Raw genomic sequence first — 27,653 nt, 5'->3', positions numbered from 1 at the left:
TGCAAGTAGATAAATAGATACCACTGTGGCGGGAAGGTAAACAGCGTTTCTGTGCGCTCTGGTTTCTGTCATGGTGTCCTGTTGCACCTGAAGCGGTTTAGTCTTGCTGGCCACATGACCTGGAAAACTGTCTGTGGACAAACGCCGGATCCCTCGGCCTGAAAGCGAGATGAGCGCCGCAACCTCATAGTCAGATTTGACTGGACATAACCCTCCAGGGGTCCTTTACCTTTTCCTAATAAGGTTTATAACCTAGGACATGATGGGGAGGAACCTGTGCCCTTCCAGATGTTGCTGAACTACAACTCCCATCAGCCCCAACCAGCATGGCCAACATTTGGGGCGATGGGAATTGTAGCATGGCAAACTCTGGAGGACCACAGGTTAGCCCCCCTATACAGAGAACTAACCTACATGCCTCTGCAGCCCAAAAATTAAGAAACAAATTTGTTCAACAACAGCTCAGTTGGTCGAGCATGAGACCTGTTAAAAAAAAAAAAGATCTGTAAATTTAATAAATAGTACTACTAATAGTACCATTAAGCCTTCAATGGCTCAGGATTGCAATACCTAAAGGACAGCCTCTCTCCATATAAACCATCCCAGACTCTGCGTTCATTAACTGAATCCCTTCTTCGTGTACATCCTCCACGTGAGGTCCAGAGGGTGGTAACACAAAAACGGGGCCTTTTCTGCAGTGGCTGCCCGTCTGTGGAATGCTCTCCCCAGGGAAGTTCGCCTGGCACCTTCACTATATATTTTTCAGCACCAGGCAAAAACTTTAACCAGGCCTTTGGCTGATTAATATCCTACATCCTTTAAATGTGTCTGTGGGAAGGGCGGGGGGTTATTGTTTCGCTGTTTGGTTTTACTTATTTACTTGTTTTTATCCTGTATTTTGGGATGCGGGTGGCGCTGTGGGTTAAACCACAGAGCCTAGGACTTGCTGATCAGAAGGTCGGCGGTTCGAATCCCCGAGACAGGGTAAGCTCCGGTTGCTCGGTCCCTGCTCCTGCCAACCTAGCAGTTTGAAAGCACGTCAAAGTGCAAGTAGATAAAAAGGTACCGCTCTGGCGGGAAGGTAAACAGCATTTCTGTGCGCTGCTCTGGTTTGCCAGAAGCAGCTTAGTCATGCTGGCCACATGACCCAGAAGCTGTATGCCGGCTCCCTCGGCCAATAAAGCGAGACGAGCGCCGCAACCCCAGAGTCGGTCATGACTGGACCTAATGGTCAGGGGTCCCTTTACCTTTATCCTGTATTTTATTCGGTGAACCGCCCTGAGATCTTGTGATGAAGGGCAGTATATACCATAAAGCCAATAAATAAAAAATAAGCCAAGGCTCACCAGTAACACTATTTGCAACTCCTTGCTAGAATTCAGACAGTTTTCCTCCTCCTTTTCAATCACCCAGGTCAGAATGGCTACTTGCACATCGACATTCCCCCTTTGCAGGAGCAAGCAAACTTCGCCAATTCTCTCAGGAGCTCCTGATCTCGCAGCCTCATGACAAAGGAAGCAGGCCGCATGCTGGCAGAATGTGGCAGAACCGATCTGGGAGAGAACCAAGAACAGCAGGGTTTGGGTATATTCAGACAGTCCTGTTTGGTGTAGCAGTTAGGGTGCTGGACTAGGACTGCAGGGACCTAGGTTCAAATCTCCACTCAGACACAAAGCTCCCTGCACCGGCCCTAGGTCTACCTCACAGGGCTGTTGTGAAATTGAGGGTAAGAATGCCATGCACATTGCCCCAAAGCTCCTTGGAAGGACGGTGAAATTATGAAGAAATAATTCTGTAAAAAAATAACAGCAGGAGGCACGGATAGAGGATCAAAACTGTGTAGGCGTCAGCATTCAAACAAATAGTACAGGAAACAACGGGGCAACCCTAAATTTCTTACGGATTGTTTTGGTCTTATTTGCCACCATCTGCTGCAATGAAGAATCTCAGCAGGGGCCTTCAAAATCAATTTCACCCTTATTCCTCCCATAGGGAATGCCAGTCCGGCATCAATAAGCATGTCCCTGCAAAAGCATGCTTGCAAAAGATCCCATTACTGTATTTTTCGCTCTGTAAGACGCACTTTCCCCCTCCTAAAAAGGGGAAATGTGTGTGCGTCTGATGGAGCGAATACAGGCGGGAGGCTCTGCTCAGCGCTCCCTTTAAAGAGCCGCGTGGAATGTGTGTGTGGCTCTTGGGGGCTTTTCCCTGAGGAGGGAGAAGGGCTGTCCTTCTCCCTCCTTGGGAAAAGCCCCCAAGAGCCACACACACACACTCCGTGCACTCTTTAAAGGGAGCGCAGCTCTTGGGGGAGCCTTAGCCGCGGGCAGCCTCTCCTGGGAAAGGGGAGCCTTCAACCCACTGCCCGGGAGAGGCTGCATGCAGCTATCCCATAATAGCTGTGCAGCGATCCCGCTTGCTGTCCTGGCTTATGGGATTCAGAATTTTTTTTTTCTTGTTTTCCTCTTCCAAAAGCTAGGTGCGTCTTATGGTCTGGTGTGTCTTATAGAGCGAAAAATACGGTAAATATCTCCCTCTAAAATCCACACAATGCACCATTATGCATCCCGGTCTCTTTTTCCTGCTCTTTTGGATGCGGTCGTGTGTTGTACCACACACCCCAGGGCAGCCATTTTATGTTAGGTCCCATGGCAGCCATTTTGTGACCGGCGCCCGCAGCCCATCCCCGCGGAACAAAAAAACCCCAAAATGTGTCCACACTGACCCCCAAAAGTTGTCAACCATCATCTTATATCCTGCCAAATTTTATGGAGCGTTTCCAGCTGGACTCCTGGCTTCCACCCGCTGCTATTTGTCAGTCCTGCCGGCCTTGGCAGATGTAAAATATACCTGAACCTAATAACAAATGCAGACAACTGCTGGGGATGTGGAAGTAAAAATGCGAACTTAGTACATATGATGATTAACTGCCCAATGATAAGATCATTTTGGTGTGAGGTGAAGATATATATAGCAAGAGTAATAAAAAGAAACTGTTATTTAGGGGAATTGAATTTAATTCTAAATTATATACCGTAAACGTGGGAGATTACAAGGTGTCAAAAAAAAAATGGATGTACCGTGCCATATTAGAAGCAAAAAATTTGTTTTGATGAATTGGAAGAGCCGCAAAAAGATTCCATTAAGCACATGGATTGATAATATGGACAGGCTAGCTACATACAAACAAATTGCATGTCAACGCAAATTAAGAATGGATAAATATGAAGAAATCTGGAAGGAATATTTAAGCGATAAGGCGGACAGTGGTGGGAAGTAGGGGGAGGAGAGGTGGGGAAATATTGTTAAAAAGGTGTAGTTATAGGTATTTCAGTACTCAAATCTGATTTGTTAAATTGTGTTATTAGTGCTATTGTAGTTTTTGTTGTATGTGTTTTTTGTGGTTGTTGTTTGTATTGAAAAAACGATTAAATAAATTAAATATATATGTATATATATATATATATACCTGAACCTGAGATGCACCAGGCTTCACTAAGGGCTCAGAGTTGGCCAGTTCGCTGCTCACCACCTCTCGAACTCGCTGCTCAAAATCTCGAGAACAGCTTCCAATCAGGAGGGAAACGGCTTGGAGGTAGGCCGTGCGAACGAGGGGACATGGCTGTGTGGGGGTGAGCAACCAGAGACGGTCTTCCAACTGGCCAGCGATGGAGAACAGCACGTCGGGGGGAAGACTGAAAGGAAGTTAAGACCACCATATTAGTGTTAAGCGCAGTCATTTAATTCACTGAAATTGTAAACGCTTGCATGCGTTGTGATGTGTTTAGGTTGGACTAGCTGGTAACGGAAATCTCAGAGAGTTCCCTAGTAGTTCTTGTGTGACTGGCTAACGTTGCTTACAGGGGAGGTATCTAGCGAAGGAGACTTATTTTATTTTATTTTATTTACTGAAGTAATAATCATAAATAAACAAGAATGAAAATGTGCACCTCACCACTGAGACCATTCCATTCTAACGATCCAACCTCCCAAAATTTAAACCCAGCTACAGACAGAAGGCGTTCAAATGAAACAAAAATGCACGTATACACCATACATTTAAAGCACATGACTACCACCCACCCAAATAATCCTGGGAACTGTAGTTTGTTAAGGGTGCCGGGAATTGTAGCTCTGCGAGCAGTAAACCACACTTCCCATGATTCCTTGGGGCAAGCCCTGCCCTTCAAAAGGTCTGGTTATGTACGCAGAATTAGACTGCTATTCAACAGATGGTTTACCCAGGAGGAAGCTTTTCTTGAACCCGGCGTGACTTACCTCTGAAAAGAGGTAAGTATTCGTTAAATTAAATTAATTGGAAATAGCTTGCAAGTATTAGATCGGCTTAGGATTTTATTTAAGTTAAGTGATGAATTAATATGTTTAATTTTGAACTGGAAAGATAGAATGACGTTAAGTGATTAAGTTAAGTGTACAAGAACTCTGAATTGGAAAACCGTTAAAAGGACATGCATTGAAATTCAGCCAAGGGGAAGCGAGGAAGTCACTTAACAATGTTAATAAGGTCATGATTTTTGTTTGTTTGTTTGTTTGTTTGTCTGTTTATAATTTTGTGAAAACCAATAAATTTTTTTGGAAAAAAAAGAAAAGAGGTAACTATTACGGGTGGCACTACCAGAGAGCCACTCTTACCAGTTTGCATTCAGGGCCTGAGCCAGCACGGCCTGGATCTGCAGCAGTCTGCCATGCAGGGCATTGTGGCAAAGCATACACCCCGGCAGCGGCAAACCCGAGGCCAGTCGGAAGACGACACCTCCATATTCCGTCGCAGGAACTAACGGGACCAAGGCCTTGGCTGCCATCACTCTCACGGCATGTATGGGGTTTCCGGAAAGCCGGACGAGGGGCTCCAGGAAGCAGGCGTTGGTATCACTGCAGAACAAGGAACGGATGAAAGACAGTGTTTTCAGAATATGGTTCCCAGTGCCCTTAACAAATTAGTTTCCAGGATTCTTCAGGGCAAGTCATGTGCTTTAAATGCACAGGACCATACATTTAAAGCACATTTCTTATTACCTCCAACACAAAAGAATACTGGGAAGTATAGTTTGCTCCTCGCAGAGGTGCAATTCTCAGCACCCTTAACAAACTACAGCTCCCAGGATTTTTTGGGAGGAAGTCATGTGCTTTATACCTCTAATGTACAGGCCATAAATTGAAAGCACATTTCCTACCCCCAAATAAAGAATTCTGGGAATTATAGTTTACCCCTCACAGAGCTACAATTCCCAGCACCGTTAACAAACTACAGGTCTCAGGCTTCTTGCCCCTGAAGTGTATGTATCTAGCTTTCAGTGTGCGTGTCCTCCCAAGCCTTTCAGACCAAAATGCATCTATCACTCTCAGTATGGCCAAGTACTTTGCTGCAGCAAGCAAAACTCACCAGGTCTAGAGTTTGTGACGTGACCCTTACTTTTCAAGTGTTCATGCCAATCTTATTTCACTCTAGGCTACTTACACCTCTGGATAATGTATTTCTTATTTTGTTTCTTTAACGCAGGTCACCAGTCATAACAATAAATATTCGATCCAATACCACAGAATCACAGAATCGAAGAGTTGGAAGGGACCACGATGGTCATTGAATAAAACCCTCTGCAATGCAGGAATCTTATTATTTTTTGCCTAACTTGGGGCTTGACCCACAGCCCTGAGCTGAGCTCCATCCATGTGCCTTGGTGTGCAAGCAAAAATACCTGCACAAAACCCGACTGCGACTGTCCAATCACCTTTGGTCAGGGCTGGATTTAGGTTTGATGAGGCCCTAAGCTACTGAAGGGACGCGGGTGGCGCTGTGGGTTAAACCACAGAGCCTACGACTTGCCGATCAGAAGGTCGGCGGTTTGAATCCCCGCGACGGGGTGAGCTCCCGTTGCTCGGTCCCTGCTCCTGCCAACCTAGCAGTTCAAAAGCATGTCAAAGTGCAAGTAGATCAATAGGTACTGCACCAGCAGGAAGGTAAACGGTGTTTCCGTGTGCTGCTCTGGTTCGCCAGAAGTGGCTTAGTCATGCTGGCCACATGACCCAGAAGCTGTATGCTGGCTCCCTCGGCCAATAAAGCGAGATGAGTGCCGCAACCCCAGAGTCGGCCACAACTGGACCTAATGGTCAGGGGTCCCTTTACCATTAAGCTACTGAAGGTAATGGGGTCCTTTATATGTCCAGCTGTCCTTTGTCAACAACAAATTATCGCTGTTTTTTGTGTGGAATATATGCTATATGGTAACTTATGGACCTAATAGGTATCTTAAAGCCATATAGAAATGAGCAAACCAGTGACATTTTAGGGAGCAGGCTAGCAGGCGGAGTCCATTACTTACATCATAGGAGCCTACACAACACAAAACTCTGTTGCTGTATGTAGGTTTTATTTTATTTGTTTTTTATCTTATATTTTGGAAATGTACATTAGGTTTTTTCCCTTCACATTTTTGGGGTCCCCCAAGAGAGGGGGGCCCTAAGCTATAGCTTGTTTAGCTTATACGTAAATCCAGCACTGCCTTTGATCCCTCCTTCCTGCCATGGGCGAGATTCTGCCTGAGTTGCCTACCTATTCCACGTGTCTGTTCCACCAGGCTGGAGTTTTGCCAGAAAGGTGAGGATGGCGTAGAGGGACGGGCAGAGTCGAAACCTCCCTCTCTGGGGCCCTGTGGACTCCTCTGCAGCCACGGCTAACTCCTTGAGCAGAATGCTCCTCAGCTGAGGGTAGCGGGTGAAAAGGGCCTCAGGGCTCACCCCATCTTGATCGCAGCGATCGTCCCAAATCCGCGTCCGACCGAGCAGACGGACAGTCAGGGCACCTAGGGGGAAAATAACAGCAGGATGAAAAGAACACAGAGCCATGTTATATCCAGTGATGGCACCAGGAACCTTGTCTTTTACCTGTACCTAAATAGATATCTGGGACGCGGGTGGCGCTGTGGGTTAAATCACAGAGCCTAGGACTTGCCGATCAGAAGGTCGGCGGTTCGATCCCCACAACGGGGTGAGCTCCCGTTGCTTGGTCCCTGCTCCTGCCACCCTAGCAGTTCGAAAGCACGTCCAAGTGCAAGTAGATAAATAGGTACTGCTCCGGTGGGAAGGTAAACGGCGTTTCTGTGCGCTGCTCTGGTTCGCCAGAAGCGGCTTAGTCATGCTGGCCACATGACCTGGAAGCTGTACGCCGGCTTTCTCGGCCAATAAAGCGAGATGAGTGCCGCAACCCCAGAGTCGGCCACGACTGGACCTAATAGTCAGGGGTCCCTTTACCTTTTAAAATAGATATATCTCCAGGGATAGTAAACCGGTGGGATTTGAGTTTAGGCAGAGCCAGAAGAGTTCTTTGCCAAGTCCATACTTCTACTGAAGGGAGACTTGCCTCCATTCTCAATGATGCATTTGGGATGCATGGCGGTACAGAAAAAATCTGCCTTAGAAACTTTGATTGAACAGATTCCAAAGTGCTAAGGTGGTTACCAGTCCAAATCTGAGCCTCGTATAGTAGCTGTGCTAGGGGTTCAGCTTGGAAGACTTCTAGGGCTGATGGTATATGTTTGCCACCCTTTGTATGGAAAAAGCAAGTCAAAGTCTTGGCACTTTGGGATGCTTTTTCTTTTGCACATTTTTGGTGTGCTCCCCATGACCCCGTGGACTGGAAGATGAGGCCCAAATATTTGAAAGCTCTGACCTGTTCAATTGCCTGATTGGCCATACGCCAACTGTGGGGCCTATATTTTCTTGAGAAAACCATAACTTTGGTTTTCTGATAGTTTATGACCAGGTGTTCTCTCTGGCAATACACTGAGAATTCTCTTATCAATCTTTTCTGGCCTATTTTTGTTTGGAATAAGAAGACTGCATCATCAGCATATAATAGTACAGAGATTGGTTTTGAGGCCAGTTTACGGGCATGGAACTCAGGAGATGTTAGGCACTGGACCATGTCGTTTAAGTATAGGTTAAAAAGTGCTGGAGCTAAAATTCATCTTTGCTTGACTCCCTTTGTGGCTGGTACAGATCCTGTAAGTTGGCCATTTGTAGAGCAACACACTTTCAGCACAGTGTCTTTATAAAGGCAGTTAATGAGATATAATAATCTTTTGTCAATGCTTGAGGTTGATTCAGGACTTTAAACTGTGCTCTTATATCAAATTTCCTTTTCTGCGTATTCTGTAATGTTTTACTCTTGCTATGGCCATTGGCTAATGCGAGGCCGACAGCGCAGCCACTACAGCACAGAGGCTCTCACCCCTGGGGTAATGGGAAGGGAACTGCCTACCAAAGAGCTGGATGGCTGCGTTTCTCATGGCCCAGCTGGGGGAGCGGAGCGCCTCGAGAAATAACACCACCATGGGCGTAACGTACTGGTTCAGGGCTGTGCCAAGACCGGAGCCACGGACCAGGGTCTGCAGCACGTGGAGAGCCGAAACCTATGCAGGAAAAAGGAAGAGAGATTGTTTTGCAGCTTAACATCCAGGGAAGCTGCAGTGGTGCCATGTTAGGAGTGCTGCTCTGTTCCACCACACCAGCAGCTACTAACACCCTTCCTAAGTGAATCAGGCCCAGGACCCCTTCTGGGGCTACAAAAGAAACACAACATTTTAAAAATTATTTTTCTGGGTGGGGGGCGTTATGCTCCCTCACCTTAAAAACAAAACCAGCGCAAGTTTTATTATGCGCTCAGCATCTATGCATATAATCTCCTGCGCTTCATTTTGTTTTTTAATGTTCAAGACCGAAAGCAATGTCAATTAGGGTATAAATATATATACAGACGGGACACAGGTAGCGCTGTGGGTTAAACCACAGAGCCTAGGACTTGCCAATCAGAAGGTCAGTGGTTCGAATCCCTGCGACGGGGTGAGCTCCCATTGCTCCGTCCCTCCTCCTGCCAACCTAGCAGTTCAAATGCACGTCAAAGTGCAAGTAGATAAATAGGTACCGCTCCAGCAGGAAGGTAAATGGCATTTCCATGTGCTGCTCTGGTGCGCCAGAAGCGGCTTGGTCATGCTGGCCACATGACCTGGAAGCTGTACGCCGGCTCCCTCGGCCAATAAAGCGAGATGCGCGCCGCAACCCCAGAGTCGGTCACGACTGGACCTAATGGTCAGGGGTCCCTTTACCTTTTATATATACAGACACAAATTACTTTCCTCCCATCCGTGAACAACACCTCAGGACTCAGGATTATTTAAAACACAATATATTTTACAAATCTTCTGTTCAACATAGTACACTGGTACCTCAGTTGTCAAATGCTTCAGAAGCCGAAAGTTTCAGTTTTCGAACGCCGGAAACCCGGAAGTGAATGCTTCTGTTTTCGAACACGCCTTGGAAGTTCAAGCGGCTTCCGAGGTGCGTTTCTCCATTTTCTCAATGGATTTTGCCGACTGCCCACTGTGCCTCAGTTGTCAAACGTTTCGGAAGTCGAACGGTCTTCCGGAACAGATTACATTCGACAACCGAGGTACCACTGTTTTCAATCTACTAATTTTTCTTTTAGGGTGTTCTTTGTGACCTATAAATCAAAACGAATTACTCCACTACTGGGATCCGCATTTCAATTTTTCTTACTTCATCTAACCCCTCTTTGACTGATGCTGTAAAAAGGCCAAAACATTTTCTGTTTACTTGGAACTGACCCTTCCAGGTTCCTGGCTAGTGATGAAATCAATGATCAGATTCTGCCCTGCCAAAAACATGCCCACCATTCTTTGACCTTCCATTACTTGTTGTCTATTACCTGAGGCAAGTCCACCGTCTGGTCCCAATCTCCGGGGAGAGGCTCGCCGGCTAAAGCCAGCAGCCTCTGAACGCAGTTCGCCAGGAGAGGACGCGTCTTGGAGGGGTCTTCCCCGACCACAACGCACAGGAAGAGCATGGGGAAACCGGCTGCCCTGCGGGTGATGGAGCAGTTCCTGGGGCTGCTTAACAAAGCCAAACCCTGGAAAGAAAAAGAAGCCCCCCAGCTCAGTTGACAAGTGGTTAAATGACCCAAAAAACGAGCCCAGATGCGCCTGACATTGTCAGGGAAGCCCAGAGGACCTGAGCACCACAGCACTGTCCTCTCCTGTGATTCCCAGCAAACTGGTACTCAGCAGAACTGTTGCTTCTGAATGTGGAGGTAGTTCAGGGATAGAATCACAGAACTGAGGGACCCCAAAGGTCCTCTAGTCCAACCCCTCGCAATGCAGGTCATGTCAGGCTAAGCATCCATGACAGATGGCCATCCAACCTCTACTTAGAAGCCTCCAAGGAAGGAGAGACCACCACCTCCTGAGGGAGACCATTCCACTGTTGGAACTATTCTTATTGTAATTCTGTGTCCAGGGCAGCTGTTTATCAGCTCCATCTGGTATGCAGGCTGAGACCCTACCTGCCCACAGAATGTTTTACCAGACTGCTGCATGCTCTAGTTATCTCCCACTTGGACTACTGCAATGCGCTCTACGTGAGGCTTGTCAGAAATTCAGCTCCACCGAGCTGATACGGCTCATCTTGGCTTGAGCCCAGCAGAGTATAACTCCAACGTCTGCAACGAAAGGATGAGGCAGGTATGGCTACATTGCGAAAAGCTTTATTTCTAAGCTATGCAGAGAGCATACAACTATACATCTTGTTTCTGTGAGAAGCAGAGAGCAACTCCAACAAAGAGCGACAGAACAAAAGAAACAGGAAACCAGTGAACGTCACATCCCGTCTCCCTTTCCCGTGGGAACCCAACAGTAACTGAACTGTGGAATGAAAACATAGTCTTGTGACTTGTAGCTGCTGCTCAGTGAGGGAAACAGAAACCAACAGGGCTACCTTTGAAGGTGACTCGGAAACTACGATTAATCCAGAATGCGGCAGCTAGACTAGTAACTGGGAGTGGCCGCCGAGACCATATAACACCGGTCCTGAAAGATCTTCATTGGCTCCCAGTATGTTTCCGAGCCCAATTCAAAGTGTTATTGCTGACCTTTCAAGCCCTAAACAGCCTTGGTCCTGTATACCTGAAGGAGCGTCTCCACCCCCATCATTCAGCCCGGACACTGAGATCCAGCGCCGAGGCCTTCTGGCAGTTCCCTTGCTGTGAGAAGTGAGCTTACAGGGAACCAGGCAGAGGGCCTTCTTGGTAGTGACGCCTGCCCTGTGGAACGCCCTCCCAGCAGATGTCAAGGCAATAAACAACTTTTCTACTTTTAAAAGGCACCCAAAGGCGGTCCTGTTTAGGAAAGTTTTTAATGTCGGACGCTGTATTGTTTTTGATATTTGGTTGGAAGCTGCCCAGAGTGGCTGGGGAGACCCAGTCAGATGGGCGGGGTATAAATAATAAATTATTATTATATTATGTAGGAATGTTTTTTCCCTGGTGTTTAGTCAGGATCTCCATTCTTGTAGCTTGAAGTCATTGATTTGGGTCTAGGATATACCCTAGTTTCAGGGGTGGCCAGGGTGGTTTCAGACTACAAATCCCATCAGCCAGAACTAGCATGGCCAATGGTCAGGGATTATGGGAGTCAAAAACATCAGGCAAGAGCACATTTAACCATGCTTTGTCCTGGTTAAGTGTTGGGGTTAGAGGCAAAGAAAGGAAGAGCTGGGACATAGGCAATATATAGGTTGGCCAACCTGTGTCTTCCAAGGCAAAGAGACACAGCTCAGTGTTGGACCATCTGCTCTGCAGGTAGAAAGTCCCAGGTTCGATTCCCGACACCTCCTGGGAGGGCTGGGAAAAACATTGTCTGGAGATTCACTGCCAGTTAAATGTAGACAGTAATGAATGGACCAAGGCCTGACTCCATATCAGGTAGCCTCTCCCGTTTCTATTGAATGCAGCATTTTAATATGAACCATGAGGTCTAGAATCTTACTCTCACTCTTTTTTTAAAAAAGGGGAAGGGACACAGCTCAGCAGCAGAGCATCTGCTTTGCATGCTCTCTGTCTGAAACCCTGGAGTGTATGTTTCTGAGCACAATGCAAAGTGTTGGTGCTGAGCTTTAAAGCCTTAAACAGTTTCGGCCCAGTATTCCTGAAGGAGCGTCTCCACCCCATCGTTCAGCCCAGACACTGAGGTCCAGCTCCAAGGGCCTTCTGGCAGTTCCCGCACTGCTAGAAGTGAGATTACAGGGAACCTGGCAGAGGACCTTCTCGGTGGTGGCTCCCTCCCTGTGGAACGCCCTCCCATCAGATGTCAAGGAAATAAACAACTATCTGACTTTTATATCTGAAGGCAGCCCTGTTTAGGGAAATTTTTAACGTTTGATGTTGCCTTGTGTTTTTAATATTCTGTTGGGAGCCACCCAGAGTGGCTGGGGAGGCCCGGCCAGATGGGCGGGGTATAAGTAATTAATTATTATTACTATTATGATGGAGCTACTGCCAGTCAGTGCTTACAATACTGCACAAGGTGGACCAGTGGTCCGACTCAGTACAAAGCAGCTTCCTATGTTTTAACCTGGATGGGATGTTTAACTGCCAAGGTACCTGCTCCAGCGCTTTCCTTGGTATATCTTGGAGCTCTGGGTCCGGGTGGCTTAGCAAAGTGGCACAGAATTTCGTGAATCCCAGGCTGCAGCCTTCCACTGCTCCCTAGAGAAAACAAAACGAACGAGTCAGCTCCCTTATTGGTCAGTAGAAGGCTGTGAAAGGACAACCTTAAAAATCCAGGCAATACCGATAAAGAAACTTGCTGGAGATGTAAAGAGGTTGAGAGAACCTTCTTCCACATGTGGTAGACTTGTAAAAGGGTAAAAAAGTATTGGGAAATGATACATAATGAATTGAAAAACATGTTTAAAAGAACTTTTCCAAAAAAAATTACTGTCCTTTTTGTTGGGGATAATTTCCCAGGTGTCAAAAAAGGTTATTTATGTATGCCACTGCTTCGGCCCATGTTTTGTAAGCCCCAAAATGGAAAACAAGTGAGGTCCCAACTAAAGAAGAATGGCGACATAAGTTGATGGAATCTGCACAGCTTGCAGACTTAACATATAGAATAAGAGAACAAGAAGAACTTAGAGAAGATTGTAAAATGTTTATTGAATATATGGGGGGAAATTGTGTACACCTGAAAACATTGGCAGCGTTAAAATAAATTCAACAGTGTAAATAAGTCTTGATGGATGTAATAATGGAATACTGGTTGAGTTTTGGTAAAATATGCAGGGATTTACGATACACAAAATGAACCATGGAAAGAGAAGAAGAGAACTCATTGATATTTTAAGGATGTTTAAATGAGTATTCTGAATTGTAAAACAGAAAATGTAATAAAGAAATTATATAAAGGAGCTTGAGAGATGTGGAAAGCGAGAGGATAAAAAGATGGGAAGGAGAGGGGACAAAATAAGGCCACATCTACATCATATATTAAAGCAATATGATACCACTTTAAACAGTCACAGCTTCCTCCAAAGAATCCTGGGAGTTGTAGTTTGTTAAGGGTGCTGAGAGAGGGTCCTATTCCCCTATCAGAACTATACTTCCCAGAGTGATTTAACAATCCATCCTTCATCACAGGGAACTCTGGGAATTGCGACTCTGTTAGGGATCTCCTAACAAGTCTCAGACCCTTAACAAACTACAACTCCCAGGAACATCAGGGTGGTGTACAGCAATGACAACTGATTCATTTTTTATTTTTTTTGGTGCAAGGATCTAACAGGCCTCCTGAAATTACGGCTGCCACCAGCAGAACCCAGAGCTGACATGAACAGCCATTCTTAGCGACCACCATTTTGCTTTCCCCCCCAATGCCCCAAACCAGCCTTGTTAATTAAGGGTCACAGTATACATCATACATTTAACGCAACTGGCTTCCTCCAAAGACTCGTGGGAAATGTGTCACTCGCCCCTCACAGAACTACAGTCCTCCCCAGAACCCTTCACAAAGTTCCCAGAATTCTTTGGGGGAAGCCATTTGTATTAACAAAGGATGTGACCAGGGAGTATATTGAGGGGCATAATGGCAGAGAGCACAAAAAGCATGGCAGCTCCTATTTTTGGCAGTAAGCAGCTCTCCACACACCCCAAAAAACCTACCAGAATGACACCGAATTGAGGCATTCTGGGGTGAAACAAAATGGCCGCCACCACCAACTGGTGCTGTGTGCTCTGCTGCTGCTATAAGACACTTGTAAACGTACAAAACACGAATCTAAGCAAGGCTTTGAAGAGCCCGTTTTGACTTCAGCTGTACCAGCAGGAAGACAGCCTTACCCAATGGCGGCACGTCAGCAGGATATCCTGAAACGCCTCGGCAGCCATCTTTACAACCTGGAGTGGCAGGAGACAGCCTCCCGGGTGCGCCAGGGGCAAAATCTTCTCTGCCAGGCCTCCCAAAAGCAGCCCGATTTCCTTGGTAGTTAAAAAGAATAGAATTTGTGAGATTGGGAGGGGAGAAGTCTGATGAATAAGGTAGTCCCCTCTTCTCTTGTGCTGGGGATGCATCCAATGCATCTGATTCCCCAGAGAGCGCCATGATACCTTCGCAATTTGGGTGGCAGTGTTAAGCTTTATGGTCCTTTATGGTCCTTTTCAGCTGGTCCCCTGCTTTGTCCTACTTTTTTCAGCCCCCTGATCAGCCTCCCTAATACTCCTCCTCCTCCTCATTTTTAATTTGTATACCGTCTTTCTATCTTACAATACTCAAGGCGGTTTATAAGCTGAAGAAACAAAAAATGTACATCTTATAACAATCTAATGCAATACCAAAATGTGATAATAAAACATAACTTTAAAATAGGTAACATATCAAAAAAGTAACATTCAACAATCATTAGAATAGTATTAAATAATAATAATAATAACATATAAAATTTAAACAGAAATCCACTCAGCAGTTACAATAAATAATTTCTAAACTACAGCCATACCTCATGTTATGTTTGCTTCATGTTACATTCTTTCAGGTTACGTCCCGTGGTGACCCGGAAGTACCAGAAAGGGTTACTTCCGGGTTTCACCGCTCGCGCATGCGCAGAAGCGCAAAATGACGTCACGCGCAAGCGTAGAAGCGGCGAATTGCAACCTGCGCGTGCACAGACGCGCTGCTGCAGGTTGCGCTCTTCTCATGTTGCGAACGGGCCTCCGGAACGGATACCGTTCGCAACCAGAGGTACCACTGTATAATCAATAAAACTATGGCAAGCCACAGTACATAAAATAATACAATACAAATTGAGAAGTAGAGACTAGAGGGTGGGGCAAGGCAGGTGGAAAGAGGCCTTGCCTGATGGAGTCTCTCCCCTCACCTGTCTCCCACCCCTATAGGAAACACCCCCTCCTCATTTAAAGTTCTGTGAAGTTCCTTCAAAGCCTATTTTCCATTAGCCCCACTATGCTACAGTTTTGCTCCTCTCTGTCTTATTCCTTATTCCTTAGTGGTACCTCGGGTTAAGTACTTAATTCGTTCCAGAGGTCCGTTCTTAACCTGAAATTGTTCTTAACCTGAAGCACCACTTTAGCTAATGGGGCCTCCTGCTGCTGCCGTGTCGCCGGAGCACGATTTCTGTTCTCATCCTGAAGCAAAGTTCTTAACCCGAGGTACTATTTCTGGGTTAGCGGAGTCTGTAACCTGAGGCGTATGTAACCCGAGGTACCACTGTACTTTTCTGAGTCAGTTTGCTATGGTGCTATTGGCTCTCCTGCCTCTTGGCTCCTTGTTGCTTAACTTCACAACGTACTGGGACCTCTCCCTGGCTCGTTTCTCTCTGTGGTTCCGACCCCAGCCAAACTGACCATGTCCCTTTCCCTCACAGAAACCGGCCTGCAAATGGTTTAGTTCCCTGAGAAACAGAACATTTCCAGCTGTCGAGCCAGCTCAGTCAACTGATGCTGGAGGTGCCCACCATCAACTATGAATTTAACCCAACTCCCCACCCCCCAGCCCCTGCCATGCAGAGGCGTAGCATGGGTTGTCAGCACCCGGGGCAAGGCAAGTAATTTGCGCCCCCTAACCCATGGATTTGCGCCCCCTAACCCATGGATTTGCGCCCCCTAACCCATGGATTTGCGCCCCCTAACCCATGGATTTGCGCCCCCTAACCCGTGGATTTGCCCTAACCCCCAGATGTTGTGCCCGGTGTGGCCGGCCCCCCCTGCACCCCCCATGCTACGCCACTGCTGCCATGTTTAAAAACCTGAAACACTCTCAAAAGTGCTCACTTTCACTGAGACCCAGCAACAGGTCAGGATCAGACTGTGCTCCTCCGAAAGTAGAACTGAATCGTCCTCATTGGGCAGCCCAGGATCCTTCCCCACATGGATAAGGAAACTGATTGCATTCCCCATGTCTGCAAATGAAGGAGCTGCAGCTGCAATAAAACCAAGAAGGGATTAGGAAGTTGTGTTAAGAATACGGAGAAACAGCAGCCAAGTTATAAGTTTAAAACACAGTAGAAACCCGTCCTATTTATTTATTTATGACAAAGGAATAATAAAAAATAAATAAGAATAAAATGTGCACCCCACCACTGAGACCATTCCATTGTAACTATCCAACCTCCCAAAATTTCTTTTTTTTCTTTTTGTTAAATCATTTTATTAATTTTCCAATAAAAAAATCCAATTAACATATCAAATCATAATCCAATAAAAAAAAAAACTAAAATAAAAAGGTCAAATTATCTTCCAAATTGTAATTATTAATTTTTTGGACTTCCCATGGTCTGGACCTTGAAGCATATCTCCAAATCTCAATCCTGCCTCTCGTTGTTATTTCCATATTTCCACATCTCGATTTTAACTCTCTAAACTTCTTTAGCCTCCCAAAATTTCAACACCTCTTGTGATGGTTTGACCCCCTTTCCGTTTTAACAGTACAAATTCCACAAACACCTTCCATATCTCCTCAGAATCATTTCTCCTGCATATTCCCCGTCTTACCTTAATGGCACATGTTAATTTATCATTAGCAGCTATATCCCACCCCTCTTTATACCATTCTTCCATTTGATATTCTGCTTGCCCCTTCCACTTCCTGGCTGTAATAATAATTCGTGCAGCTGTCAATAAATTTGTGAGCAAGTCCTCCTTTTAAAAATTTAACACATCCATTGGTGCAGGAGAGCTGAACCGGATAAGGACCATGTTTCCAGGTGTGTGTGTGAAGGGGGTTTAACTGAGCTGCTTATCTCATCAAATCAACTCCCCTGGCAAGGCTCTTATTAGCCATGGTTATGCCACCATCTAGTAATGTCTTTTAAATTGATTCATCAATTATCTTTGTTTCTTGCCTCTCCCTAAAGAGTTCCGACTGGGAACACACGGTTCTCCTTTTTTATTTAGGTCCTAGTCTGACACTCTAACCCAGGGGTCGGCAACGTGCAGCCCATGGGCCGGATGCGGCACACGAAGACCGTTTTACCGGCCCATGACCCGCTCCTGAACTGAGCCGCCCACTTGGTGAGTCCCTGGCACGCTGTGCTAAACCGGCGCAGCACAGCGCGGGGACTCGCCGAGCGGTGCTGGAAATTGCGTCTGCGCATGCACAGATACTGGAAATCACGTCTGCACATGTCCAGACACTTCCAATCACTTCTGCCAGGCACAATTTTTGGCATCTGGGCATGCACAGAAGCAATTCCCAGCATCACGGACATGTGCAGACGTGATTTCCGACGTCGCGCTGCGCCAGTCTGGCCCACGGACGATTTCCGTGGGAGTGATCTGGCCCATGGATGGGAAACCTTGCCAACCCCTGCTCTAACCACTACACCACACTGGCACCAAGGAAGGAAGGGAATGGAACAGGTGATTAAAAATGGGGTGGGCCATCCAGATGGAGGGAGAGCATAAAGATCTCTGCACACTGTTTTGAAGACCTGCGTAGAAAGGCTTACAGTCAAATGGGCTGGCGGTTGTTTCGCATCTTTCTGGTCTCACCTTGCTGGTCTAAGCTCGAGGGCCGCTTGCTCTGCAACACTCCCAAAAGCAAATTGCTGACGTCTCTCACGGTGTTCACCAAACTGCTAAGGAAAAGCCGCCAGCTCTCCACCTGCTCTGGTTTCAACATTGAGGTTGCCACCTCTGGGACCTCCAGCAGACATTGCCTCAGAGCAGAAATCACCCCTGCTGGGGCAAAGCATGCTCGTTAAGGCGACGTCCGCACATACATTTGAAGCAGTATGATACCATTTCCTTTTCTTTATATAATATTTTTTATTAATTTTAACATATAAATTATAAAATGTACCACAAAACTTATCACTTATACAATCTTTTTAGACTTCCATCAGCACCTCTGATGATCCACCGTTTTAACCACTTAACTTTCTTAACATTTCTTAACTTTACTTCTCTTAACAAATCATCCTCCCCCTTCTCCATTTTTACAATACTTCTAATAATACTCCTCACAAAACTTCTTGCAACCCTACGAACGTCGTCTGTTCTTCACAATTACTTTTCAAATAGTCCGTAAATTTACTCTAGTCTTCCGTGAATTTCTGGTCTCGCCGGTTTCAAATCCTTCCTGTTAGTTTATCTAATTCTGCATAGTCCATTAATTTCATCCTCCATTCTTCAATCGTCGGTAACTCTTCTTGCTTCCATTTTTGGGCCAATAATATTCTTGCTGCAGTATGATACCACTTTCAACAGTCATGGCTTCTTCCCCCCAGGGAATCCTGGGAAGCGTGGCTTGACAGATCTGCCTCCTTCCCCAGGGGACTCTGGGAACTGTAGTTCTGTGAAGGGAGGAGGGATCTCCGAAGAACTCTCAGCACTCTGAACAAGCCACAATTCCCAGGATCCTTTGCAAGAAGCCATGACTGGTGAACGTGGTACAACACTGCTTTGAATGTCTAGTGCAAATGGGGTCTAAGAGTTCCCCCACAACCGTCAGTTAATATTCCATGCCCCTCATGGAAGGGGGTCTGATCTCCATAGGGGTCTTTCCCCTTAAGTTTTTAATTTTGTACGCAAACGTTTTCCCACAGTATTTTCACATAAGCCCTGTGAGGTAGGAGTAGCCTATGAGAGAAGACTAGCCCAAGGTTATTCAGTGAGCTTCGTGGCCCCGTGAGGAAATTATTATTACTGGTAGTAACAGTAACGCATAAAAAGCAATGAAAATAATGGTTTGTTTTTTTAAATTTTAAAAGCAAGCCAAATATTAGGACAACTTCTCATTCCAACATTGCCAGAAACAATGGGTTGCATCCAACACGAGCCTTACTCAAAGTAGACTCATTGAAATGAATATGGATAACTTAGGTCCATTTTTCACTCTGAGTAAAATTTACATGGCTGCAACCGAGTATGTTTCAGCCACCCAATGCCTGGGCGAAAAGGAATGTTTTAAGAAATCCCTTCTAAAGTTTTGAAGGAAGGGTTGATACAACCTTTGAAGGAAGTCTGCAATGAGATTATGGAGGGGAAAAGGGCACCCGATACGTGGAGAGAGGCTTACATTACACTTATACCAAAGACAGAGACTGAAAAGACCCAACTTAAAAACTACCGACCCATCTCGTTATTGAATGTGGATTACAAAATCTTTGCTGATATTTTGGCAAAAAGACTGAAGAGAGTTTTGATGGAGGAGATTCACGGGGACCAAGCGGGCTTTCTCCCAAAAAGGCACTTGTCGAACAATGTAAGGAATATAATTGACATTTTGGAAAAGCTGGAAGTGAACATAAACACTAAAGCTGTTTTGATATTTGTGGATGCCGAGAAAGCCTTTGACAACATTTCTTGGAGTTTTATGTTGAAGAACCTCCGGGGGATGGGGGTAGGCCAAGGGTTTGAAAATGGTATAGGTGCAATATACTCTGAACAGAAAGCCAAACTAATTGTAAATAATGTGGTTACAGAAGAGTTCAAGATTGAAAAAGGGACACGTCAGGGGTGCCCTATCTCCCCATTACTTTTTATATCGGTCCTGGAGGTTTTGCTTAATATGATTAGGAGGGACCAGTTGGTTAAAGGGATTCAGGTCGGAGCTAAACAATATAAACTGAGAGCATTTGCAGATGACTTAGTACTTACATTGCAAGAGCCAGAAGCTAGCACGAAAAGAGTTTTGGAAATAATTCAAGAGTTTGGTCAAATGGCAGGATTTAAATTGAATAAGTCTAAGACAAAGGTTTTGGAGAAAAATTTGACACAGATAGAAAAGGAAAGGTTCCAGAATGAGACAGGGTTGACTGTGGTTAAAAAAGTGAAATATTTGGGTATAAATATGACAGCTAAAAATGTGAATTTGTTTAAAGATAATTATGAAAAAACTTGGAGAGAAGTGAAAAAAGATTTGGAGATTTGGTCCAACTTGAAGCTTTCCTTGTTAGGCCGTATTGCAGCTATAAAGATGAATGTATTGCCAAGAATGTTGTTTTTGTTCCAAGCATTGCAAATAATTGATAAAATGGATTGTTTCAAGAGGTGGCAAAAAGACATATCTAAATTTGTCTGGCAGGGCAAAAAGCCCAGAATTAAATTTAAGATACTAACGGATTCAAAGGAAAGAGGGGGGTTTGCCCTGCCAGACTTTAAACTTTACTATGAAGCGGCAGCTTTCTGCTGGCTGAAAGAATGGCTACTTCTTGAAAACACAGACATTTTGGATTTGGAAGGTTTTAATAACATTTTTGGGTGGCATGCATATTTGTGGTATGACAAGGTTAAAGCACATAAAAGTTTTAAAAATCATATTGTCAGAAAAGCACTACTAAATGTCTGGGACAGATATAAAGACTTGCTGGAAAATAAAACTCCAAGGTGGCTGTCGCCAATGGAAGCTAAGGCAGTTAAAAAGTTAAATATGGAGTCCAAGTGGCCAAGATACTGGGAAATTTTGGAAAAGGAAGGGGACAAATTGAGATTGCAGAGTTTTGAGAAATTAAAAGGGAAGGTGAGAGATTGGTTCCACTACCATCAAATTAATGAAGCGTTTAAACTGGACAGTAAAATTGGCTTCCAGGTGGAAAAATCAAAATTGGAGACAGAACTGTTAGAACCCAGTACTAAGAATTTGTCCAAAATGTACAATTTGCTGCTGAAATGGAATACACAAGATGAAACGGTTAAATCGGTCATGATTAAATGGGCTCAGGACATTGGTCATAATATTTTGTTTGCTGATTGGGAAAAGTTGTGGACCACCGGGATAAAATTTACGGCATGCAATGCCTTAAGAGAAAACATTATGAAAATGATATATAGGTGGTACATAACCCCAGTCAAGCTTGCAAAGATTTACCATGTGCCTGACAACAAATGTTGGAAATGTAAAGAAACTGAAGGTACATTTTTTCATCTTTGGTGGACCTGCCCGAAGATTAAGGCATTCTGGGAAATGATCTATAATGAACTTAAAAAGGTATTTAAATATACTTTCCCCAAGAAACCAGAGGCCTTTCTCTTGGGTATTGTCGGCCAAGGGGTGTTAAAGACGGATATAACTTTCTTTATGTATGCTACAACAGCAGCTAGAATACTCATTGCGAAGTACTGGAAGACGCAAGAACTACCCACACTGGAAGAATGGCAGATGAAGGTGATAGACTATATGGGCTTGGCAGAAATGACGAGCAGAATCCGAAACCAGGGAAGAGAAGCAGCGCAAGAAGAATGGAAAAAATTCAAGGACTATTTAAAGAAATATCATAAAGTTAATGAAAGTTAGAATGATGTTGGACTGGAAAGTAAATGGTTACTATTAGCAATGGTTAAGACAAGGAAAATAAGGAAGAATAGTCTAAATTTAAATTAAAATAAGGGAAGATTTGCTGAACAATCGATAAGAATTTGGAATACAGAAAGGGGAAGCATGAGGAAGTCGGGGAAGATAGGATATGAAATTAGGATATGAAATGATACATGTTTTTTGTTTTGTTTTTGTTTTTGTATGTTTATGTTTGTTGTATTGTGTTTATATGGAAAAATAAAAATATTTAAAAAAAAAAAAAAAAAGAAATCCCTTCTAAAGGATAATAATGAGAGGGATCAAGCGCAGTTCGCAGGTGAGATCATTCCATAAACAGGGAACCACCACAGAGAAGGCCCTGTTGCAACCCATCCCTCCCTCTCTCTCTCAGTTCCCAAGCAATTCTGCCCTGCTTCAAGCAAACCTCCAACCCCTAAGGCGCTGACCATGTATCGGTGTGGTGTGGGCTGCCAGTAACAAGTCGTGGCCAGCCCTGGCGAAATGTGTCCGCAGCTCGCCAAGGAGATGCTTGAGGAAGGCCTGGTAGAGACATGTCCCAGGCGGATCTTCCTTTGCCCCCAGCAACATTCGTTTCAACGCAAGACTTTCTGTTCTGGTGGAGGAAAAACGGTGAAGGTAGTTAGAAGAGGGAAAGGAGCAGCTGTTCCTTCAAAAACTAAAGCACAGTGGTACCTCAGGTTACATACGCTTCAGGTTACATACGCTTCAGGTTGCAGACTCCACTAACCCAGAAATATTACCTCAGGTTAAGAACTTTGCTTCAGGATAAGAACAGAAATTGTGCTCCGGCGGCGCAGCAGCAGCAGGAGGCCCCATTAGCTAAAGTGGTGCTTCAGGTTAAGAACAGTTTCAGGTTAAGTACGGACCTCCGGAACGAAGTAAGTACTTAACCTGAGGTACCACTGTACAGTTGTACCTTGGTTTTCAACCGCCTTGGGAGCCGAACGTTTTGGCTCCTGAACGATTGAAAACCAGAAGTGATTGTTCCGGTTTTTTAATGTTCTTTTGGAAGTCGAATGTCCGGCAGGGCTTCCGATTGGCTGCAGGATCTTCCTACAGCCAATTGGAAGCTGTGCCTTGGTTCCCTAATGTTTTGGAAGTCGAACGGACTTCCGGAACGGATTCCGTTTGACTTCCAAGGTATGTCTGTATTCTGGACAAGGAGAGGCTGAGTAACAAACAAAAGTATAACTCCAAACCGGGATGGGGCAGCCATAGACTGGGAAACAAACTTCCAGGCCTCTCAATGGCTTTTCCTGCATTGTGATTTTTGCCGGTGCCTGCTCTCGTGATTCGCTGCCCCCCAACATGAGGCAGGGGAGCAGAGTCAGCAGAGTTAACAGGGGCATCAGGAATCAGCTAGCTCCCTGGTTTCCCCCACATTGTGATTTTTGCACAGCGTGCGCACGCACACACATATCACGATTCAAGATATATTGCCAGGTCAAAAATTACGAAACCGGTATCACGATATGGATTTCAGTTTGGGACAATATTATTGGGACGATAGATTTCAGTTTGGGACAATATTATGTCACCCAATCCTAGTCCAACACACCCTCCTGAGCCAAACTCCTTCATAGCTCTTCCAAACTTCCAACCCCAAACAGGGTTAAATTCTGTAAAAGGCTCAAATGATTGTAAAAAAAAAAAAAGGTTCAGAGAACAAATGTTCTACTTCTGGAGGATGGTTTTCATCAGCACCGCTCCTGCTTCTGCCTCTGGGACTCTGGGGCTACACATGGCTTCCTGTGCCCGTTCGAAGAGAGTCACAGCAATGGATTCTGGGAAAGCAGGTGGGAAGTAGCGGACAAGCAACTCAGATGCCAGCTCACGGATCTGCCGTGGAAGAGGGGAAAGAGAGTCAAACGAGGACAATGGGCAATGTTCAGAACAGAAGAAGAAGAGTTTGGATTTGATATCCTGCTTTATCACTACCCGAAGGAGTCTCAAAGCAGCTAACATTCTCCTTTCCCTTCCTTCCCCACAACAAACACTCTGTGAGGTGAGAGGGGCTGAGAGACTTCAGAGAAGTGTGACTGGCCCAAGGTCACCCAGCAGCTGCATGTGGAGGAGCGGGGAATCGAACCTGGTTCACCAGATTACGAGACTACCGCTCTTAACCACTACACCACACTGCCTTGGCCTATGCGCAAAGAAAGATGCTAGGTCCAAAATTCCTACTGTGCCGAAGGAAAATCACCAGATTCTGAAGCTGAGCGTATATCTTTTTTTTTTTTTTAGGATGGGGGGGCACATCTGGATTTTTGAGCAAGTGCCACAGACCACCCCCTCTGGCCATTAATCAGTAAAGTCAGATCCGGTAGAACTAATCTGAGCCTTGAAAAGCACATAGAGTTGGAAGAGGAAGCAGGACAGAGCGTCACTTTCCCTCCTTCTGCTCCATGTGTTTTTCGCACGCGAGAAGGTACTGCTCTCATTGCCTCATGATCAAGGGGTCAGTGAGCAGGTATGGGTGTTCGGGGCAAGACCTTAGTGGTGCCAACGTACCTCCAAGTGCTACTCTGGTGACACTCCCCCACCCCCACTTGTAAATTCTTGCCATTCATAGACAAACATGCCCAAGAGTTATGGGAGGATAAGTGGACGACGCACCTCATTCGTACTGTCCTGCAAGCAGCTCAGCAGTGCCAATGTATTGCTTCTCGAGAAAAAGTCCCAGCAGCCCTTGCTTCTTGCCCAGCTCAGTAGCGCAGCCATATTGCCTGTAGAGTAGTACAGTACGGGGGATGGGGGTAGAAAGCAAGGAGAAACCTCAAGGACTATAACAGGAAAAAAGTACTGTATTTTTCGCTCTATAAGACACACCAGACCACAAGACCACCTAGTTTTTGGAGGAGGAAAACAAGAGAAAAAATATTCTGAATCTCAGAAGCCAGAACAGCAAGAGGGATCGCTGCGCAGTGAAAGCAGCAATCCTTCTTGCTGTTCTGGTTTCTGGGATAGCTGCGCAGCCTGCATTCTCTCCATAAGATGCACACACATTTCCCCTTACCTTTTAGGAGGGAAAAGGTGAGTCTCATAGAGCAAAAAATACGGTATTTTCCCCAAGTGCATGCTCTAAAGAACTGGTGCAAGACTAGACTGTTTGGGATTGCTTTCTTGGGGTTCAGAAGCATTACTGACTCTGGTTAATGGAGGTAAAACACAGCCATCATGATAACTGATAGCCTTCTCCTCCACAAATTATCATAGAATCATAGTTGGAAAGGGAACACAAGGGTCATCTAGTCCAGCCCCCTGCAACGCAGGAATCTTTTGCCGAACGTGAGGTTCCAACCCACAATCCTCACATTTGGAGTCTCATGTTCTACCGACTGAGCTATCCCAGGAATTTGCCCAATTCTTTTTTTCAAGGCATCCAAGTTTGCGGCCACCACTGCCTCCTTTGGGAGGGGATGCTACAGTTTTAACTGTACTGCATGAGGAAGTACTTTTTCTTTATCTGCATGGAATAATTTTTATGAAATAAAATTAGATAACCGGGCTAAAGAAACTTTTAAGAAACTAAGTTTTCCAGAAAGGGGGCAGAGGAGTGGGAGCAAATGCTTGAAATGGCTCGGTTTGGTTTCCGGCTCGCTTGGAGCTCTCCGTGGTCCTGAAACTTCCGCCAGGCATTAGAGCCCTGCCCCATGGAATGCCAGGACAGGACAGGGCAGGTAAAGGTAAAGGGACCCCTGACCATTAGGTCCAGTTGTGACCGACTCTGGGGTTGCGGTGCTCATGTCGCTTTACTGGCCGAGGGAGCCAGCGTACAGTTTCCAGGTCATGTGGCCAGCATGACTAAGCCGCTTCTGGCGAACCAGAGCAGCGCACGGAAACGCCATTTACCTTCCTGCCGGAGCGGTACCTATTTATCTACTTGCACTTGGCCGTGCTTTTGAATTGCTAGGTTGGCAGGAGCAGGGACTGAGGAACGGAAGCTCACCCCGTCACGGGGATTTGAACTGCCGACCTTCTGATCGGCAAGCCCTAGGCTCTGTGGTTTAACCCACAGCGCCACCCGCGTCCCTCGCAGGGCAGGTAGGAGAGCATAAAATAGAGAGGAAGAACCTGAGGTCATCCAAATGCTGTTGGACTCCAGCTCACATCATCCCAGACCATTTGGCCCCACTGGTTGGGTCTGATATGAACTGGAGTCCAAGAAACGTCCACAAGCCCATAGGCACCCCATCAACATACGAGGAGGCTGCCCCTTCTTTCTCTCCGGGCTCCAGGTGTCCGTGCAGGTCTCCATGATGGCCGCCAGGAGAAGAAGGGCGGTTTTCCTCCTCTGGAAGTTGGAGCCCGACGTCAGGGAGGAGATGCAAAGCTGCAGCAGCCACTCAACGAAATCTACGGTGGGAAATAGATTTTTAATGAGGCGGTGTCAGGATGCTGGTTGCAGGGAAAGTGTAAAGACAAAGAAAAGTTTCTTACAGTCCTTTTTTTATTTCAAACTTTACAGAGAGAGGCTACAGAACCCAGCCTCTTGGATAATGGCATTGTCCTGAGTGAATCTCCACCCCCGTCTCTCCCACTTCCTCATTCATCTCCTCTATGGGTGCTGCTATGTGCCCTCTGTCTTTGAGCTCTTTGCTCTCCTACTTTTAAGGCTCGCCGGGTTCTGGGAGATGAAGAGTCTGGAATGCTTTCTAATGACAAGGTGTCAGCCGGGTGTTGTTCCGGCTCGCCCATGAATTCCCAACTTTCCTGCTCATCTGCCTCTGAGCTGTGACCTCACACAAACCACTGTTGTCAATCTATACTGTCTTCCTCTTCCTCCCCCCTGGAAGGGTCAGGATGGGGAGGTGGTCTCCACCATTCCTCCTCTGCCCAGTCCCTGACAGGCAGGGACGCAGGAGGGCTCGGAAGTCACCAGGAGAAGGAAGCGAAGGAGAAAAGCACCGCATCAAAAACATTGTTGTCCCTTCTCTGGCAGAGGGCAGACTAAGAAAAGAGGATGGAAATCCAATTTCCAATTGGAAATTTAAAAATTGGAAATCAGAAGAAGTACAGTGGTACCTCGGGTTACATACGCTTCAGGTTACATACGCTTCAGGTTACACATTCCGCTAACCCAGAAATAGTGCTTCAGGTTAAGAACTTTGCTTCAGGTTGAGAACAGAAATCATTCTCCGGCGCGGCGGCAGCAGGAGGCCCCATTAGCTAAAGTGGTGCTTCAGGTTAAGAACAGTTTCAGGTTAAGAACGGACCTCCGGAATGAATTAAGTACTTAACCCGAGGTACCACTGTACCAACATTGAAAGATTGGCAAAATAAAATTTTTGAAATGGTTGAATTAGCAAAAATGACGGCAACAATTAGAATGCAATCTAATCAAAATCCCAAACAGGAATGGAAACGTGTAGAAGAATACATGACCAAAAGATGCTCCAACAAGAATTTATTGATATGTATAGACTGATTTCACTAAGCTAAGCTAAGCTAAGCAGATATATAAGATTGAATGTTTAATTATTAAGATATAAAATTACAATCTCAATAATAAAGTTACAAAATAATAACAAGGAAGTTACGCATGGGTGGAGGGAAGACACAGGGCAAGAAATAAGAAATGGATAAATGTGGGTACATAATGAAATGTGAAAATGTGAATTTATGAATATAATGTATATGTATCAACATGTAAATATTTCATATTTGTAATGCAACATTAATAATGAATAAATTAAGTGCAAAAAAAGAAAAAAAAGAAAAGAGGGTGGCAATTATTTTACAGACAACTCCTCACTTACATGGGGGTTACATTCCAGCCCCACCCTCCACATGAGCGAAATGAGCTTCAAGTGAGGAGCGCCCTCTAAACGCCTGCTTTTTAACCTGCTCTTGTTGTAGAAAAAATTGGGGTTTGCTTTTGCAGCCCAACTCCCCAAGAGACACTTGCGTCCCCTAAGTCCATGATCAGTCAGAGAAGAATGGATAGAAGCAGGAACCAGTAGAAGGCAAGCAAGGAATATCTTTATTTTCCTGTTT

General features: G+C 45.5%; 1 protein-coding gene across 2 annotated transcripts in view; it reads right to left on the bottom strand.

Moving 5' to 3' along the window:
* LOC310751010 (tRNA (32-2'-O)-methyltransferase regulator THADA-like) overlaps positions 1 to 27,653 on the bottom strand; it is a 63,266-nt gene that overhangs the window by 9,091 nt on the left and 26,522 nt on the right. For both annotated transcript variants that reach the window (XR_014542365.1, XM_083589679.1), the window contains exons 13-26: positions 25,860 to 26,012; positions 24,273 to 24,382; positions 23,335 to 23,495; positions 22,082 to 22,248; positions 17,870 to 18,055; positions 16,151 to 16,299; positions 14,204 to 14,341; positions 12,470 to 12,574; positions 9,743 to 9,943; positions 8,279 to 8,429; positions 6,572 to 6,821; positions 4,654 to 4,893; positions 3,470 to 3,695; positions 1,347 to 1,553 (exon numbers count right to left, since the gene is read on the bottom strand). Coding sequence is in view for 1 of the 2 variants with exons in the window: in XM_083589679.1 (XP_083445805.1) it covers positions 1,347 to 1,553; positions 3,470 to 3,695; positions 4,654 to 4,893; positions 6,572 to 6,821; positions 8,279 to 8,429; positions 9,743 to 9,943; positions 12,470 to 12,574; positions 14,204 to 14,341; positions 16,151 to 16,299; positions 17,870 to 18,055; positions 22,082 to 22,248; positions 23,335 to 23,495; positions 24,273 to 24,382; positions 25,860 to 26,012 (2,444 nt within the window). In the remaining variant the exon portion in view is untranslated. The remainder of the gene's footprint in view (positions 1 to 1,346; positions 1,554 to 3,469; positions 3,696 to 4,653; positions 4,894 to 6,571; positions 6,822 to 8,278; positions 8,430 to 9,742; positions 9,944 to 12,469; positions 12,575 to 14,203; positions 14,342 to 16,150; positions 16,300 to 17,869; positions 18,056 to 22,081; positions 22,249 to 23,334; positions 23,496 to 24,272; positions 24,383 to 25,859; positions 26,013 to 27,653) is intronic.

Source organism: Podarcis filfolensis (assembly GCF_964270895.1).
Source record: "Podarcis filfolensis genome assembly, chromosome: 16".
In the NCBI taxonomy this organism is placed as follows: domain Eukaryota; kingdom Metazoa; phylum Chordata; class Lepidosauria; order Squamata; family Lacertidae; genus Podarcis; species Podarcis filfolensis.
The sequence above is the reverse complement of the archived record's forward strand: the minus strand, read 5'-3'. Positions and strand labels throughout refer to the sequence as shown.